Below are 19,929 nucleotides of genomic sequence, written 5' to 3'. Positions count from 1 at the left end.
CTCTCTCTCTCTCTCTCTCTCTCCCTCTGCCCCCCCATCCCCTCTCATGCGTACGCTCTCTCTAAAAACAAAACAAAACAAAACAACAGAAAGGAGACATGGGTCCATATGCTGCCTCCACAGTCCCAAGAGGGAGAGCTTAGGATTAGGGCTGCCTCTATATCATGACAGAGTAACTTACAAAAAACAATATCCTGTTCTTTACAGTTATTCTCTGGTAGAAATAACAGGTAGTTAGGAAGGCAAATAGGCAAGATGGAGAGGCCCTCAAGAGACCTTGAGATGAGGAGGAAAGAAAGGGTCTAGGGCTAAAAAACCCTTGTTTTCTTTCTTGGCTTTTCTCTTTCCTGTCCCCTCCCTCTAATAATTTTTATTGCCTTCTTTTTCTAGCACATATAAGCTGTGGGTGGGTGAACAGAGTTTCATCACTTTACATAGCAGAATACAATTCCTAAGTGATTTTTGGGTTATCCATTGGCTTGCCTTAGAAGAAATGATTCAGAATTGCATGTGCAGCTGGCATGTATGTCAATTAAACCATAAACCTTAATAAATTTTAAAACTTTGAGTAGCCTAGAAATTCTCTTTTTAAACTGGCAGTTGTCTCCGCATATGTTATATTTCAGACACTGTATTATGCTACTTAATTTTTACAGTTTAATTTTTTTAAGGCTATACTGACAGCATGTTAGGTTGGGCAAGTCTTGTTCAAGACCAGAATGTATAGATATATAAAGGTCTATGTGCAGAAACTCTCCTACCTGTGTATTGACTAAAGGCAAAGAAAATTTGATGCACAGATTTTTTTGTTAGAGAAAATATGTCTTTAAATTGGTCCTTTGCTATTACAGTTAAGACTGTCAGGTTGTAGTCTAGTTGTTGTTTCAGTCAGCTCCTTTGCTGTTGAGTTCATGCCTCTATTTTGTTATTTAAGTGCTAAGTAAATAATATATTAAGTAGAATTATGAATGCCAGTGATTATTTATGCACTGTACATTTTTAAAATCAATTCAAACTACAGAGCAATTATTTAACTAAGTATGTTTTAATTCTTTAAGAAAAATTCGATCTCCAACTTTTCTGCAGCATAAACCATGCTAACACATAGCTCAACTGCAGCCACGACCCAACAAGTAGGCAGTTTTGTGTGTCCAAATACCCCTCATCAGTGAAACTTTATTGTTATGTAAGTTTCTTTTCAGCCTCCATCTACCTAATTTGGACTAAACCATAAAGTCAACCATACCTTTACAGTCAATCATACCTTTACCGCACCATTCTCGTGAATGGTGATGCAGTTATCTGCATCTTCTGAGAGCTGGTACAAGGCTTGAACTGTTGCTCGATGTACGTTGGCATCATTTGATTTCAGATAACGCACTAATGGAGCCACTGCTTTGTACTCGCCAAAGGCCACTCTATTTCTGCCCCACATACAGCAACGTGAAATAGCTTCTGCTAGATGACGCCTCAGTTTATCATTATTCTGCACAAAGGAAATGAATTGTGGTATATGTATTGCAATGGACCTGTGAGGTCATGTTTCTGTGCTAGATGTTTATTACCCAATAAAATGCCAATGAGTCAAGGGAAAAAGGCTAGCAGGCTGGTCAGATGGTGTCTTGAAGGAAATTAGTATTCTCCTGGTCCCCCATGGGCCAAGGTTCAATCCTGAGTTTTCTTTTTATGGCTTTAAATTTTTTTAAATTTCTTTTTGCTGACTACTGAATGTAGTCAATACACTCAAAAGTGATCAAGTGTCTGGCATTTATTATTTGCTCAAGGATTTATTCCTTTTTGAGCAAGTGCTTTAGTTAAAAAAATAGTTAAAGAATATTGGGCATTCTTACGGGGGGCATTTCACTTTACTGGGATAGGTGATTAACTTTATACCTTTACCCTAGGAATACTTCTACATCAGTAATACACCTTGGTCCCCAAGAGGGAGAAGACAATGCAGCAATGACATGTTTCAGTCTGCCACATTTCTTTCTCTATCCTTTATCCAGACTATATTCTTCTTCTTCTATGTATACTTACTCCTACAGGTATAATATAACTAAACAGGATATAGTTTTCTGTTTATTATATTTTTCTCCTTATTGAGGCAACAACTTGATGTCCTTAAGTGAATTTGGAACTCAGTGTTAGGCTGGCCCTAAAAAGTCTTCTAAACCAAGCATCCTTCCAGTGATGGAATTTTTGCTCTGAGATTTTCCTGCCAAGAGGTAGCCCAAGCTATGCTCAAATACTTCTGGTCATGGTGAAGTCATTATCTCCCAAGGCTGCTTATTCTATCTGGCACAGCCCTGAATAAATAATACAGTGGTTGCCAGAGTCTTCCAGCCCAAGAATGCCATCGATCCAAGCTTTTAAGCCTGGGGAGGAGCATTTATCTTCTTAAGTTGGCATGAACAATTATCTTAAAGATAATGATAATGATGGTGGGGATAGAAGATGATAGCTAATACTTCTACAATAACATTTATGTTTGCTACCACTTTACTTCCCAGTAATAAATAAAAAACAGCCTCTATTTTATAAGGATCTTGCACATAAAATTACACAGTTTGAATACACTTTTGCATTGATTAGTCTCAGAGAAATTAAATGAGGTGACTCAAAATCTCATACTTCATAGGTGATGGATATTAAGCTTGAATCCAGGTCTCTGGACTTTAAGCTTATTTTTTTTTATTATTCCATGATATTTTATGACAATACACACTGAATATAAAAGGATGTTGTTACTTACTGTATTTGCTAGTTTGGACAATAAAGGGACAACTCCAAGATCTGTAATAGCAGCTAAATTTTCTTGATCTTTTGCAATGTTGGTAATAGCAGCACATACACTTGCCAAAACTTCTTTATTATCTGATTTCAGTAAATTGACAATAAGTTCCAAACCACCAACAAAGCAACGAACCATTTCTCCAGCATCCTAGAGAACAATTAAAAACAAAAGATGTTACCAAAAATAATCTTATGATTAATAGTTTTTTAAAAAGTAGAAAGTAATGATAAGGCTGTGAGGTACACTTTTGGCATAAAAAACAAATTCAGTTTATTTCCTTATTATACATATTTCTATGTATGTAAGTATATGTATAATTACACACACAATTCAGTTTCAACAAATATTAATTGAACAACTACTATGTGAGTTACCATGCTAACTACTGGGGATATAGAAGTTAGTAAAATACAGTGGAGTCTTATTATTTGCAGTAGCTGTATTTTATAAAGACATCACAAAAATTGAATTCGTAAATATTGAACCATTGTTTCTAGGGGAAATGCAGCATTAGCTTCCTACACACTTCTGGTCACAATTTTGTCAACTGATCAGTATATAACCTTGTTTTATGTGTGTTTCTGCTTAAAGATTTCTTGTTTCATAAATTGTTAATTCATTAATGTTGAATTTGTAGACACTACACTGTAAGTCATGCCAGAGGGAAGCTTATCTAACACACAAATTTTTTCCCTAAGGCACATCACAGCCTTCTGATGCTTAGGAAGACCAGAGAGCACTGAGGGGGTACTACAATGGCAGCCATGACAAAAAGTGAAATCACCAACAAAACCAACAAAGATATGAAAAATGTGCCATTGAGTAGACTACAAAATGGATGCTTATTAATAAATAGTATGAGAGCTAAGACAAGAAGGCAGAGTGTCATCTTGTTCAACCCCAGCTGAGAATATGCATTTTAGGTGACTCAAATTTTTCACCTCTCTGTGTATGTCCAAGAATGACCACAGAAGTGTTCTAAATATTGATTTGAGGGTTACATTTTAGCAAGTAAGCAAAAATTCCCAAACTGAATTTGTGAAGAATATAGATTAACTGTGTATACCTTTTTGCCATTGTATTACTTGCAATCCAGTGGGGAGTAGGGACATTAAGAAGTATAATGGAGACACCTAGGTGGCTCAGTCTGTTAAACAACCAACTCTTGGGCAGCCGGGGTGGCTCAGCAGTTTAGTGCTGCCTTCAGCCTAGGGTGTGATCCTGGAGACTGACCCGGGATCGAGTCCCATGTCGGGCTCTCTGCATGGAGCCTGCTTCTCCCTCTGCCTGTGTCTCTGCCTCTCTCTCCCTCTCTCTGGTCTCTCATATATAAATAAATAAAATCTTAAAAACAACAACAACAACACAACCAACTCTTGGTTTTGGCTCACATCATGATCTCAGGGTCCTGAAAGAGAGAGCCCTGTGTGGGGCTTTGTGTTCAGTGGGTAGTCTTCTTGAAGTTTCTCTCCCTCTGCCCCTTCCCCCAATTCTCTCTAAAATAAGCAAATAAAAAAAAAGGAATAATTATAATGAATAGCACTAAGGGGAAAGATTCAAGGACTGCCACCAAAAGGATGTTTATTAACTAAGTCTAAAAGATGAGGAGTTAACCAGTGTGAAAGGGATTCAGGGTGGAGGAATCATCATGAAACAGAGTGAGAGGAGGTGCCTTTTTTTTAAAGTGCAAAATAGAGCATAAACTTACTAAGATCTTGAAGGGTCTTTATTGTGAGCTTTGGTAGAGAACATGGAGTTCATTTTAAAGGTGCAAGAAAGCCACTCAAAAGGTTTGAGTGTGTGTTGGTGGGAGGGTGGGGAGTGGGGAAGAGGATTTTATCAATTTTGTTTCACAGTAGACCTCTCTGGATTACAGAGTTGAGGTTAGGGCAAAGCCTGGTGCTGGAAACTCAGGCTATTTCACTTCACTAGGTTCAGGTAAGAGGTGGTGGCAGTTTGGATGCAGGTGATGATCTAGCTCTGGAGGAAGGAGTGTGGGTTTGTGAGTGTTGACTGGTGAAGATAAGGACCAGGGACTCAATAATGATTTCCCTGCTCCTAGCTTTACCTAATTGCGTTAATGTTGGGAAGGCAGGGTATTGTTTTGTTTTCTAGAGGTGAGAAAGGATGGTACTTGATATTAGTGGCCTGATTTGAATGAAGTGCCTATGAGACATTTATGTGGAGACATCAGAAGTCAGCTGGATATACTGGTGTTTGGAGCTCAGGGAAGAAAACCAGGCTGGAGTTGTAGATTGGGAAGGCGTCAGCATGAAGTCTGTAACTGAGATAATGTGTGTGAGAGGTGGGGGGTGAGGGATGAGGGCTCTCTGTACCAGAGCCTAGAGAATGGACAGGAAAAGAATTTGTCAGAGGAGCCTGAAAACAGATAGTTGCATGGAAATCTTCACCTCCCCTGATGCATGGCAGTGCCTGTGTGATGACCAATTATTTGGCTCCATGGCTTTCTCAGGTAACAGAAATGAATACTTTTGGAGGGCCAATTACATATTGGAAACTTTGCATAAATTATCTCAGTTAAACTTTGTAATAACCATGGAAAGTAGATATTATTTCCATTTTATTTATTTTTATTTTTTTCTTTTTCTTTTTTAAATTTTTTATTTATTTATGATAGTCACAGAGAGAGAGAGAGAGAGGCAGAGACATAGGCAGAGGGAGAAGCAGGCTCCATGCACCGGGAGCCCGACGTGGGATTTGATCCTGGGTCTCCAGGATCGCGCCCTGGGCCAAAGGCAGGCGCCAAACCACTGTGCCACCTAGGGATCCCTTTTTTTAAAAAAATTTTTTATTTATTTATGACACTCACACACACACACAGAGAGAGAGAGGCAGAGGGAGAAATTATTTCCATTTTAGATTTCAAAGATGTTTAGATTTCATAAACTAGACTGTATCCCTCAAGGGGCCATGTTCTAGTTATCTTGGTGAAATTTATAATCATAAACCTGAACATCCCATCCCCATATCCCCCAAATTCTTCTGTAAGGATAAAATCCCTGTGGCATGTGTGCCCCTGGCTTCCCTGTCTCACCTTCTCTGCCTTGATTTCCCTTTTCAACACGCCCCGCCCCATGCAAGCCCTAAGCCAGTACCTAATGCCAATAATTAATAATCAGAATCCTGACACTCATTTTCTGAGAATGGGGTTCATTAAGTCTGGGGTGGGGCGTATAATTTTTTTTTAATTTTAGAAATCTCTCCTGTGATTCTAAACTTCAGTCAGTATTGAAAATACTGCTTGTGCAGGACCTTCAAGTTATTGTCCTCAAACATGCTATGTGCATGTCTCTGTCTTTGTGTATGGCTTTTTTTTTTAATTTTTTTTTATTTATTTATGATAGTCACAGAGAGAGAGGGGGGCAGAGACACAGGCACAGGGAGAAGCAGGCTCCATGCACCGGGAGCCCGACGTGGGATTCGATCCCGGGTCTCCAGGATCGTGCCCTGGGCCAAAGGCAGGCACCAAACCGCTGTGCCACCCAGGGATCCCGTGTATGGCTTTTTTGTCTATTTTCTGACTAGCTTGGAACTTTCCATGTGGTCTCAGCTGCTGACTAAGGTATCATTCTCTTCAGGGAGCTTTCCTGAACTTTGAGTCTGGGTTAAGCTGCTCTTAGTATAATACCTGGTTCTTCTATATTAGAGCACTTACTATTTTCTGCAGTAGTGGCTTATTTGCCTTTGACCTAGAACATAAGTTCCAGGAGGACAGGGGCTCCTTCTGTCTTGTTTATTGCTCTAGGCCCAATTTCTGTGAAGGTTTCTCTGCCAGTTTCTAGAAACCCCATTGAATTAATTTGCAAACTCATAGCTACATAAGGAAGCTTTCACTGAGGACATAAACCAAACTGAACTTCTAGTTATTGGTGAAGGAAGGACCCCAGTCAGGTCCTCCCCAGGTGTAAGTGGAAAGTATCTTTTCCACATCATGTTGCCTCTCCTGATTGCTGTGGGAAGTGTGTGAGCAGTATTACTGGCCTTGTTCCCAGTACCACACTTAAATACAATTTCTGCTAGGACATATGTTCACATTCTGATGTATTAATAAAATTATTTTGAAAATATTTGCCATTTTCCCTAAAATTCTATAAGAAAGCCTTTTATATAAGACAAAAGAAATGACTATACTTTGAATTGTATTCTACATTGCCACCTTCTCACTTCTATGCACTAGGATGCAACCACATTGAAAGATTAAAGTGTTAATTTACTAACCTTCAGTCAAATACACTACATAATTTAATCCAAATTTCCCCTTTGAAGCACTTAGTAGTAGTAGTAGTAGTAGTTGTTGTAGTACTACTTCTAAGGAAAACCTTAGAGAAGTGAATTAGTATGTGGAAAGTGAGATGATAAATGGCACAGTGTGTCTGAATCCATGTCTGCTTGACTCCAAAGCCACTCAACAATACTGCTGTTATGTAAACCCCTACCACACACGTGGTCTGGATGAAATAAATTCATAATCCTAACCACATACTTGGTCCAGATGTACATGTAAACTCAAAAGCAAAAACAATGGCTCTCAGAATTTCAGGGAACTTCAAAAGTGTAGCCCCAAAACTTCAAGTGACATTATGTGTATCAATAAGCTAATTTACTTGTCAATTATGAAGTTATAGAACAATTCTTTTTCTCTAGAAAGACTAGAGGATTATCAGGAAGATGATGGTGGCATAGTTTTTTAATCTTCCTAAAGAAACAGAGAAATTAGTGGCAGCAAAACAAAAATACAGAAACTCTAGATGACAAGGTATCTTCAAAGATCCCCAAGAATACACAGATTGGGACAAACTACCAAAACTACATGCTGTAAGAAACCAGAAATCTACAGAGAGAAGGCAGAAGGACTTGTGAAGGCCCTAGAACCAGGGAGTCCAGGCTGCCACCAGGTCTCACTGGAAAGCTCTGGAAAGCTCAGGAGCAGCCCCAATGGACTTTCTGGGCTCTGATTAATAGATAAGACCAACATGTCTCCAGGTCTGACAGTGCTGTAGCATTCTGTGGTCTGAGTTCTGTGAATCCATAATACCAACAATTGAAAGTAGTGGTTAAAGTCCTGTACTAAGGAAGAACTACTGGGAGTTGCATCCAAACAGGAAGACAGGGATAATGGGATGAAGGAATGATACAGTCCAGGTAAAAAGGGGTGAGGGGAAGCAAAGGAGCCTGAGTCTCCTCTCCATCACTTGGAAAATAAGAGGAGTGAGATCTTGAGAAGCATGAAATTAGAAAAACAACTCTGGTCCACACTTCCCTCCTAAAACACCATGAAAACTCATTTCACTTAAAACTGAGCAAAACAAAAAGATTACAGTCAATTCCATATGGAGTTAATATAAGAAAAAGAATGAGCTGAAAGAAAATCACAGAAGCAATGAAAAAATACCAATTAGAATTATCAAAGCTCATGAATTAGGTGATTAGTAAAAAACCAATCTTAAAGGCAGGTGTAACCTATCTGCAAAGGATTAGAAATGAAAGAAAAAGTCATTTTGAAAATGAAGAGTAAACTAGAAGGAATGCAAAAACAAAAACAAAAAAAACTAGAAGGAATGCAAAAATGAATATACATAATAGGTAATATCTTTAAATAAACAGAATATGTGAAGAGTCTAAAATGATGGGGGGAAAGCTAACAAAAACTTCAGGAGACTAGGCAGAGAAAATAACACACACATAGTAAGTCCTGAAGAAGGAAACAAAACATAATAATAGAGAAAATTTTTAAAACTATGATTTAAGAAACCTGAAATAAATAGAATCTGAGAGTATATTGGAAAGTCACCATATACACCTGGGAAAATTGGCCCAAAATGTGCTAACATAGAGAAATATTCTAGTACAACTGCTGGACTTTAATAAAAAAGAAAAAAAAATTATTTGGTCATCTAAGCAAAAAGACTAGGTCACTTCTAAGGGAAAGAATAAGATATTATCTTTAGCCTTTTCAGTAGTGATGTTTTTATGCTGAGGGAAAGAGAATAACATATGCAGACTATCTCAAGAGAAAATGTGAATCAATGTTTTAATATCCAGCCAAAATGACCTTCAAGTATAAAACTGTTATAAATGTGGAAGACTCCAGGGAATGTGAACACAGGCCCTTCTGAGGAATCGACTTGAGACTGACAGATCTCCAAAAAGACTAGAAAGACATTGACAAAAGGATGGAAGGTTTCTTAAAATGCTCTAAGGCTTCATTTCCTTCAGGATGAGGTTTAAGTCATTAGCATGATTCAAGTGTTTTCCCAGTCTGGCTCAACCTTACCTTCTGGTCTTTTTTTTTTTTTTTTTTTTTTATTATTTTTTTTTTATTTTATTACCTTCTGGTCTTACTTCTAAGTGTATACTTTTGTATAAACTATTTTGCAGCCTCTAGGCTTACTAGTGTTCCCTAAAGTGCCATGTTCTTTTACATTTGTGCCTATGTCACTTTCTTTACCTGGATGCCCTTCTAAGCTCCCAGAAAATCCTACTCAGCCCTGAAAAGTGACTCCTTTTAATAGCAGCTTAAATAATATTTCCCCCATAAAATCCACCCCCTCCCCTTCTTAGTATGGTACTCCTACCCTCCACATTTCTGAAGCTGCTTTCCTCTCAAATCCATTCCTTCATTCTCCCATATTTGCCACAACTTGATTTTGCTTGAGTGTCTAACTGTCACACAGAAGCACTTGGAGAAAGTGCTTCTATGCCTCAGAGGTAATTCTTGACTGGCCTAAGCCTATCATGGAAGTCTCATTCCCTTGACCATTATTTGTTTAGGGCTGGGCTAGATATGGCCCAGTTATGATCAGTGAGTTCTGAGATAATGTCACCCAGGAATCCTCTGGAAGTTTTCCTGTTTATAATAATCATCACAGGTCATATTGAGAATGACAGAGCCTGGAATCAACCAGGCCTAAAATCCACTTTGGCCATTTAAAACCAATGGCATTTGTAGCAACAGTTTTCATTCTATTGTAATGATTTTCTTTTTTTTTTTTTTTAATTTTTATTTATTTATGATAGTCACAGAGAGAGAGAGAGAGAGAGGCAGAGACACAGGCAGAGGGAGAAGCAGGCTCCATGCACCGGGAGCCCGACGTGGGATTCGATTCCGGGTCTCCAGGATCGTGCCCTGGGCCAAAGGCAGGCGCCAAACCGCTGCGCCACCCAGGGATCCCTTGTAATGATTTTCTAATGGGTCCTTTCCCCGTTATTTGTGAGCTCTTTAAGAACAGAGCTGTCTGGTCTTGTTCTTTGTTTCTCATTTGGAATGTGGTCTAATGTCTGTCACAGAGTAGACTTTCTTTTAAGAAAATTATTTATTTATTCATGAAAGACAGAGAGAGAGAGAGAGAGAGAGAGAGAGAGAGAGGCAGAGGGAGAAGCAGGCTCCCTGGGGGAATCTGATGTGGAACTTGATCCCAGGACCCCAGGGCATGACCTGAGCCAAAGGCCTGAGCCACTCAGGTGCCCCTCACACAGGAGACTTCCAATAAATGTTTGACGAATTGTGAAAAAAATAAAAATAATGAGGGAACTATGACTTTAGGATACTTAGCCACAGTCACAAATACTAAAAAGCAAAGACCATTAATTATGTATTGATAGTATAACTATGTAAAAGTAATCTAAGTGGGTAAGACCAATTCAACCTCACAGTCTTCCTGGTTGTCTTGCTGCTTTATCAGTAGAGACAGTGAGTCACAGCGCTGGGGCCATACTGGAAGAAATAACAAAAGTGATCACATCTGCTTCTGCTCCAAGAACTTCCTAAGGTGCATGGTATGAGATAGAGGGAGCCAAAATCTCAATGAGATCATGGGCATGGCTCACCAAGGTCTTATAATGTTTACAATCTGTGGGACAGTGAAATGTTAGACTCAAGCCTACAGGTCCTGCCAAAGTTTGTTTATTTGCTTGGAAGGTGAGATTTCTCTCTCTCTCTCTCTCTCTCTCTCTTTTTCCCTTTTAGGTTTAAAGATTCTAAACATACGACATCTTGACTCACATAGTTTCTATGGAAAGGGAGACAGTATATTTGAGAATGGAAAAAGTAATTATTCTGCCAAAACTGTCTTTCACTAATGCTAAACAACTGGGCAAATTTAACACATTTTCCACCTTCTCACATATCTTAAAAACTAGGCCTTGCCAACTCGCCACTGGTGTGATATTGGTTGTGCACAATTCACATTTTCATCTGTCATGCAAAAACCCCCAATTAGAATAATAATAGTAATAACAATGAAAACAGTCTAGCTTTTTGCAGTTTACAAAGGATTTCCACAAAGCTATCTCCTTTGATCCTCACAGCTCTGCCTTTGGGAGGCATGATACACCTCCCCCCCTTTTATAAGATGGGAAGGGTCAAGGTTCATGAATAGTTAGTGACAAAACTAAAAATCCACTTTATGTTTCCTGATTTCTCATTTCTGCTATACGCTGTGTGCTTAGACCAGAAAATGCCAACAATTATATCTACCAGATTAGACCTAGTTATAAACAGTGAGAAGAGTCTTCACAATTTAGAGGATTAAAAATTCCAAAGAGATGAAGCTACTTTGCCAATGACAGTCCATAAGACAAACAAAACAGTAATTGAAAGAGAGAATATGAAACACCTTTATAATGCTATTAAAGCTTGAATGTGTAATCAAGCAGGAAAAAGTGTCAAGTTCAAATTAACCGAAGTTAAGTCAAATACACAAAATAGGACGAAAAATGTAAAGTAACAAAATACTTTTGGTTAAAATTCAACTAATAGGAAAATATTAAGGTGTTATTTACAGATTAATGAATAAAACAGAAAATTGGATGTTTGGGCATAGAGCAATTATACTAATGGGTATGAAATTCCTTCTCTTGCCTCCAGCGAAAAGAACTGGCAGTTTTCTGATGAGGTGAGATATACATAATGCAACTTTAAAGCACATACAAGGCAAGCATAACATGACTTAAGAACAAAAATTTTTAACCAGAAGGGCTATAAAAATACTGTTTTATGCCATACAGAAACCATACAATGCATAATACAGTATTTGAAAAAGATTTAAAAATAGCACATTGCATATAAAAAATTCCAAAAATGCTACTTTCACATTAGAACAGCATGTCAGAGAAACCAAAACTGAACAGGCAAATCTTGTCCTAAAAGTATATTCATTACATCAAATGCTTTAAAAATTTTAAATACAACATATATACACAAGGAGAACAGGCTGTTTGTGTCGCTCTGTCACACAGTAAGATCCTTGTTCTGTTTCTAGGAGTTAACAAGTCCAACAGCTAAAAAAAATTTACTGATTTAGAACTACCTTCAACTTTCAAATGCAGTTCTTCAAAAATCAAGGTGAGGATATCAGTTATTACCTTTTCTTTTCATTCTAAACTGAAGTAAAAGTAAATTAATTTCAGGTAAAATAATTGATTCACTCCTCAGAGTGTAGATTTGCATGGCTGAAAATGCATTGTACTTTGAGGGTAGCTCTATCAAATTAAATCACACACACAAAAAAAGAACAAATTTAATGGTTTTGATTTTCTCTACTTCCCAAGCCTAATTTATGATAATTTTCTTAAATATCACAGTTTTCTGTGATATCTTCCTATGTCCTGTGTTGATTCTGTTTTAGATACATTATTATATTAATAAGGAGGTCTAAATTGTGAGAAACCATTGTGTATCCTATTCAGAGGCTTAGAGAGTTAATTAAATGACATTCTTAAATGATGACTTTGAAAAAAGCATATAATTAGTACAAAAAGCTGAACAAATGTAAGTCAAATTATCATAAAATAGCTATTATATAAATATATGTGTGCATATATATGCATTTAATTTTTAATATTAGATATATATATTTTTAAATAATGGCTTTAATTGTCATTTTGAATATATGGTAAGGGAAAGTGTACTTTAATTAAATATACATCATACCAGTGATGCTGGCAAGGCTGAGTTAATCCTAATATTGATAACTATAAAAAATATTTTGTACATGATAAGACAATGAGAGAAAAAAAGCAATCCCTTTGAAACAAAACTAAATATATATATATATATATATTCACAGTGGTTTGTATAAACAGTATGCACTTCATGACAAAAACATGTACAGATTGAGCACCCTAGGGCTCTCTATATCCTAAAGAAAATGAGCATTTACATTATTCATGGATTGAACTGAATTTTAAAAAGATCAATTGTACACTTACCCCTTAGGATAAAATGTTCTGGGTTGTACAACTTTAACACCATCATTAAAGTTGTTTGCAAAAGGAATACAGAATTAAAAAAACAAAACTTGGGATCCCTGGGTGGCGCAGCGGTTTGGCGCCTGCCTTTGGCCCAGGGCGCGATCCTGGAGACCCGGGATCGAATCCCACGTCGGGCTCTCGGTGCATGGAGCCTGCTTCTCCCTCTGCCTGTGTCTCTGCCTCTCTCTCTCTCCTCTCTGTGTATTCTCATGAATAAATAAATAAAATCTTAAAAAAAAAAAAAAAAAAAACCTTTTTTTCTTGGGAGTGGAGAGTCTTTCATTTGCTGTTATAACCAGCAAATACCATTCATTAACTCAAAAAATGGAAGAGGGGGCCCCCTAAACACTATTTGAGCAAGCTGACCAATATACATTACAGTTTTAAAAATGAAAGTTATATGCTCTATGTTACAAGTCCCAACTAGGCAGTGTCAGAATGACATCTATTTCTTTTTTTTTTTTTTTTTTTTTTTAATGACATCTATTTCTTTGCTTGCTTTGTGATCATACCCCTTGGAGGTGTTATAGGTCACGTGGCATTTGGCTTCTTTTTCTCTGCAGGCTTTAAAATATGAAAAGAACTCATTAGAGTCTCAACCACACTCATCATGGCACCTGCATTGTCAAAGTCTCCAAAATAATTGGGTTCAGGAAACAGAGTGACCAACTGCGTCTTTGCAAGAAATTCATATCCATCTTCAACCACCTGATGGGCTCTACATAGAAGATCCAAATCATGCTTATGGAGAAATTTTGCAACCACTTCTACACCAAATGTGAAGGACACTCCTCTGTCATTTTCATCTCAGCCTAAGACATCTTTAAGGGGGTCAGACCAGAAAAGATTACAAAGACCCTGATCTGGTACATCAGTTGGTCACGTAATTTGCCGAATCTGCTCCATAGATCAAAGATCTGGTGATAAACCTCTGTGACAGCAGAGTATCTTCTCATCCACGATGGCTGGTATCGGTAAACAGTTAAAGCAGTATTCATCATAAAATCCATAAATTCTATTGATGCTGGCACACTCATGTTTTCCTCTGAGAAGAAAGAATTCTCAAGATATTTGATTTTGTAAGCCAGTGAGGGGCAGGTAGTCTCCGATGACTGCTTCCCCTGTCCCCAAGGCACCGTTGCTTTCTGGTGGGAAAGTTGAAGCAAATCATAGTCTTGCCCGTGGATATCACCACTATTGTGAGTGGCGCTTCAAGGCCTAGTAGGATAGGCTGACCGAGAAGGATCTCTCAGGACTTTACGCACAGTCCTCGGATTTCATTCTCCTGTAGCTGGACTTTCTTACCAGGCTTGGACCCTCTCACTTCCTGCAGCCATTGGATGATGCTGTTGACGTTGAGTTTATCCCCCCTAACTGCCCCGCTCTCTGCTTCCTCCTTCTCTCCTCACCGGAACCATGAGAAGCAATATTAGATATATTTACAACTTCTTCCCACTTGTACTCAATAACACACAGTTGTCAAGCAACTTCAGGTTAAAATCCAGTCAGATGCCTCTGAACAGTGAGTTGCAAGGACCACACTAAGAATGACACTTGAAACCATAATCTTGACAGGAAAAAAAAAAAAGTTTAACTACATGAAATACTATTTAAAAAAACCAAGAGTCTCTCATTTATGGAGAGACCGTTTTCAAAAGGTTTACTTGTTTGGTCTATTACATCACATTTTTTCTGTAAATATGTGGTTAATATCTCAGTTTGATAGATAAGAGTCTATTTAACTCATAACCAACCTGAAAAATAACATACTAATGGCAACTAATCTACATTTTCATGAATGGTCTTCTAATATTTGAAGCCAGATATCTTGTCTACCTTATCTTCTGTGATGTGTACCTTTAATTTTCACATGAAATGACTTTCATGGGTCTCCTCTCTCTTTTTTATCAAAGTTTCTCTTAAAACACACCCAGCGTTTAACACAACATGGTCAGATGTGGTCTGACTAGAGGAGAGTGCATAGGAATTCCTATCTTCTGTGAAATAGATATAGTATTTCTGCTAGTGTGGCCAATCACACCTACTATTTCAGCAGTTACATTGCCCTATTTGTTCACATTAAGCTTTGTCAGCCAAAATCCCTGTATCATTTCTAAGTGAATTATTATACAGCCAGTACTCCCACATCCTGCATTTATGGGATTTCCAGCTTCCTTTTATTGCATAAAATGGACTGAGCAATTTTCATATAAAAGAGAGAAGCTTTTAGATGTAAATTTCACTTTGTAAAAATGTATTTCTATGTAAAACTTAGAAAAACCAAGGGAACCATCTGGATATTTTGAGGTAAGTAATTTATCTAAGCATTCTTAGAGGTAGAAAAAAATATTTTTTTGAGGCAGTAGTTCTCAAACTGTGTTTCACATTAGAATTCCAAGGGGGAATTTTTAACTTTCTCTAAGCTCAAGCTGGACCTCATACCAATTAAATCTAAGTGTATGGTGGTGGGTGTCAGCAACCATACATATCTCTAGATGACTCCAATATATACCAAAGTTTGAAAACTACTGGTTTAAGAGTGTAAGTCGTATAATGAGAACACATGGGGGGCACATCTAAGTTTCATCACTATTAGTTATAAAGCCTTGAGCAAGTTACATAACTTCACTTCAGTTTCATCATCTATGAAATGGAGCTAGTATTTACCTCCTGAAGGTTGTTAAAAGGATACATATAAAGCATATAACAAGGTGCCTGGCATATAATAGCTGTTACTAGTGTTATTTTTCTAATATTTTGAGAATGTATATGTTACCAATAGTTGGCACAACAAAATACCAACTTAAGGAATAAGCACATGAAATTTATTTTATTCCACATGTCATTCACCCTTATGAATATATTCAATATATATAACTCAAGTAGCAACATTTTTACTACATGTCAGTCCTGTTTTAAGAGCCAAATGGGAATGAGTTGTCAAAAAAATATGTCCTTGAGTATAATTAGATAATAAATTTGTTTATTTTATTAAAATCACTTTCATTCATGTATTCATTCATTTGGCAAATTAGGAGCCTCATAAATGTTAAGATACTATTTTATGTTGTGGAATTCAAAATAAATAATTTGGTTTCAGGCAGGGCAGCCCGGGTGGCTCAGCGGTTTTGCTTCAGCCCAGGGCATGATCTTGGAGACCCGGGATGGAGTCCCATGTCGGGCTCTTTGTATGGAGACTGCTTCTCCCTCTGCCTGTGTCTCTGCCTCTCTCTTTCTCTCTCTCTGTGTCTCTCATGAATTAATAAATAAAATCTAAAAAATAAAAATAAAAAAAATAATTTGGTTTCATATTATAATCATCTGGAGTGATTTTTTTTGAAGATTTATTTATTTTAGAAAAAGAGAGAAAGAGAGCATACACATGTGGTGGAAGAAGTGGGGGGCAGAGAGAGAGAATCTCAAGCAGACTCCCTGCTGAGCATGGAGCCTGATCCCAGAACTCTGAGAATCATGACTTGAGCTGAAATCTAGAGTCAGACACTTAACTGAGTCACCCAGGTGCCCCCTGGAGTCATTTTTTTTTTTTTAGAAATATGAATGCCTAGGCCATAGTCTCAATACATAGAATGGGGATGGGGCTCTTGCATGAGAATATATTTTTTAAAGCTCTGAAGGCAATGTGCATCTAGAATAGAGAATGACTGATGTGCACAATTCAGACTGTGTTGCTATTACAAAGTCAGTACATGGATGATGATCTGAAATGCCCACATTTAGTTTAAGAATAGATGAGGGAGGGATCCCTTGGTGGCGCAGCGGTTTAGCGCCTGCCTTTGGCCCAGGGTGCGATCCTGGAGACCCGGGATCGAATCCCACGTCGGGCTCCTGGTGCATGGAGCCTGCTTCTCCCTCTGCCTGTGTCTCTGCCTCTCTCTCTCTCTCTGTGACTATCATAAATAAAATAATAATAATAATAATAATAATTAATAATAATAATAGTAAAAGAATAGATGAGGGAGGGTGCTTCTGGAATCTTCTATAAGAATGAGAACAGTAGCAAAAATTGGCAAAAGTAATTTCTTTAGAACTCTAGAATATAATGAAAAGTTCATAATTCAGCATGTTTATGCAAGAAAAATGGCTTGATCTCAGTAAGAACAATAAGTTTTGTGGCATTTAAAAACTTTCCCTATTCCCACCTCCCTCTCCCCAGCTTGATAGTAGCTAGAAACTATGTTATCTGAGAATACCTGTAGCCTAGCAACCATAGGAGGAGAAGAATGTGTTTGGAGCTCCGCCTAAAGCTCTATCCCAACAGAACACTTGTGATTTGACTTTTTTTTTTAATTTATTTTTTATTGGTGTTCAATTTACTAACATACAGAATAACCCCCAGTGCCCGTCACCCATTCACTCCCACCCCCCACCCTTCTCCCCTTCTACCACCCCTAGTTCGTTTCCCAGAGTTAGCAGTCTTTACGTTCTGTCTCCCTTTCTGATATTTCCCGCACATTTCTTTTCCCTTCCCTTATATTCCCTTTCACTATTATTTATATTCCCCAAATGAATGAGAACATATAATGTTTGTCCTTCTCTGATTGACTTACTTCACTCAGCATAATACCCTCCAGTTCCATCCACGTTGAAGCAAATGGTGGGTATTTGTCATTTCTAATAGCTGAAGAATATTCCATTGTATACATAGACCACATCTTCTTTATCCATTCATCTTTCGTTGGACACCGAGGCTCCTTCCACAGTTTGGCTATCGTGGCCATTGCTGCTAGAAACATCGGGGTGCAGGTGTCCCGGCGTTTCATTGCATTTGTATCTTTGGGGTAAATCCCCAACAGTGCAATTGCTGGGTCGTAGGGCAGGTATATTTTTAACTGTTTGAGGAACCTCCACACAGTTTTCCAGAGTGGCTGCACCAGTTCACATTCCCACCAACAGTGTAAGAGGGTTCCCTTTTCTCCGCATCCTCTCCAACATTTGTTGTTTCCTGCCTTGTTAATTTGCCCCATTCTCGCTGGTGTGAGGTGGTATCTCATTGTGGTTTTGATTTGTATTTCCCTGATGGCAAGTGATGCAGAGCATTTTCTCATACGCATGTTGGTCATGTCTATGTCTTCCTCTGTGAGATTTCTGTTCATGTCTTTTGCCCATTTCATGATTGGATTGTTTGTTTCTTTGGTGTTGAGTTTAATAAGTTCTTTATAGATCTTGGAAACTAGCCCTTTATCTGATATGTCGTTTGCAAATATCTTCTCCCATTCTGTAGGTTGTCTTTAATGGCAAGTTCTAAGAAAAGCTCCAAAGCTTTGTCTTTACCTCAGGGCTTATTCATTAAGGAAAGCCCTATTCTCAAGGCGTGTCATAAAAACTATCAGTGGCAATTATTTAACATAAAACCTGTTTGATATGGTAATATCAGTTCATCAGTTCGGACAAATGAGAGGCTGGCCCAAACATAATTAAAAAGGAAAATTTTAAAAATGGGATGTCCATAGAGGGCTTTGAAAAACTCCAACATTTTTGTGGGGATCTGAAATGCCACATATAAGTGAAGGGCATGTGTATGGTCAGAAAATACCTGAGATGGCCCTAAATGCTCATCTCTGGCTGACTTTGAGGCTCTACACAAGCAGAAATAAAGGGGAAAGTTGCAAACTGTTGGAGTGTTCAATGTGTGCCATAAAGTATACACAGAACACCTCATTAAGGATGAGAAACCTACTGGTGAAAAGAATTTAAGGAAATTTCTGTTAACTCATTTGCTGACCAGTAATTCATTTGCTCAGTAACTGAGCAGAAATCTCAGTGGCCATACTGACAAAGAATAGACATTATAGAATTAGTACAAGAAAGTAACTAACAAAGAAACAAAAGCAAAAACAGCAACACATAGCAAAAATACAACCCCTGAGAAGGAGGAAATCTGATTTCCAGAGTTTCTACATTGTATTATTTAAAATACTAAGTTCTTTCCAAAAAAAATTATGAGACATACAAAGAAAGGGGAATGTTTACCACAAAATATAACCAAAGAAAGAAATCAGTCAATAAAACTGGACCCTAAGGAAGCCCGTACCATCTTGGATTTAATAAAGGCTTTAAATCAGCTATTAAAAATAAGTTCCAGGAACTAAAGGAAACCATGCCTAAACAACTAAATTTGAGACCGTATCTCAGGAAGTAGAGAATATTAATAAAGGGATTGAAATTACATATAAAAAAGAATCATTAGAGGGCAGCCCAGGTGGCTCACCTGTTTAGCGCCGCCTTCAGCCCAGGGTGTGATCCTGGAGACCTGGGATCAAGTCCCACATCGGGCTCCCTGCATGGAGCCTGTTTCTCCCTCTGCCTCTCTCTCTCTCTCTCTCTCTGTCTGTCTCTCATGAATAAATAAATATACTCTTTAAAAAAAAGGAATCATTAGAAATTCTTCAGTTGAAAAGTACAGTAATTGAATTGGAATTCACTTCATGGGACCAATAGCAGATTTCAGCATGTAAAAGAGAGACTCAATGAACTTGATTTATTGAGACCCAATGAATCTGATAGGCCAATCAGACTATCCAGTCTTCAGAAACAAAAGAAAATGAAGAAAAATGAACACATCATCAGAGATCTATAAAACAGCATCAAGCATACCATTCTACATATATGGGAGTTTTGGAAGAAGAGGAGAGACACAAGGGGCCAAAAGAATTTTTTTTTTAAATTTTTATTTATTTATGATAGTCACAGAGAGAGAGAGAGGCGCAGAGACACAGGCAGAGGGAGAAGCAGGCTCCATGCACCGGGAGCCCGACGTGGGATTCGATCCCGGGTCTCCAGGATCGCGCCCTGGGCCAAAGGCAGGTGCCAAACCGCTGCGCCACCCAGGGATCCCCAAA

General features: G+C 38.1%; 1 protein-coding gene, 1 long non-coding RNA gene and 1 pseudogene across 15 annotated transcripts in view; 1 reads left to right on the top strand and 2 right to left on the bottom strand.

Moving 5' to 3' along the window:
• The window catches only part of LOC144309468 (outer dynein arm-docking complex subunit 2-like), a 262,922-nt gene that overhangs the window by 95,930 nt on the left and 147,063 nt on the right, over window positions 1-19,929 (bottom strand). For 12 of the 13 annotated variants that reach the window (XR_013375457.1, XM_077890546.1, XM_077890547.1 and 9 more), the window contains 2 exons: window positions 2,756-2,944; window positions 1,265-1,486 (listed from right to left, as the gene is read on the bottom strand). Coding sequence is in view for 12 of the 13 variants with exons in the window: in XM_077890546.1 (XP_077746672.1) it covers window positions 1,265-1,486; window positions 2,756-2,944 (411 nt within the window). In the remaining variant the exon portion in view is untranslated. Of the gene's footprint in view, window positions 1-1,264; window positions 1,487-2,755; window positions 2,945-10,464; window positions 10,533-19,929 lie in introns of those variants that run through there. The other variant, XM_077890550.1, reaches the window with a different exon arrangement.
• Window positions 1-19,929, top strand: part of LOC144309472 (uncharacterized) — a 183,875-nt gene that overhangs the window by 114,690 nt on the left and 49,256 nt on the right. The window lies entirely within an intron of this gene.
• Window positions 13,328-18,563, bottom strand: LOC144309475 (serine/threonine-protein phosphatase PP1-gamma catalytic subunit pseudogene; annotated as a pseudogene).

The sequence above is a fragment of the Canis aureus genome, unplaced genomic scaffold, assembly GCF_053574225.1.
Source record: "Canis aureus isolate CA01 unplaced genomic scaffold, VMU_Caureus_v.1.0 NW_027326412.1_RagTag, whole genome shotgun sequence".
Lineage (NCBI taxonomy): Eukaryota > Metazoa > Chordata > Mammalia > Carnivora > Canidae > Canis > Canis aureus.
The sequence above is the reverse complement of the archived record's forward strand: the minus strand, read 5'-3'. Positions and strand labels throughout refer to the sequence as shown.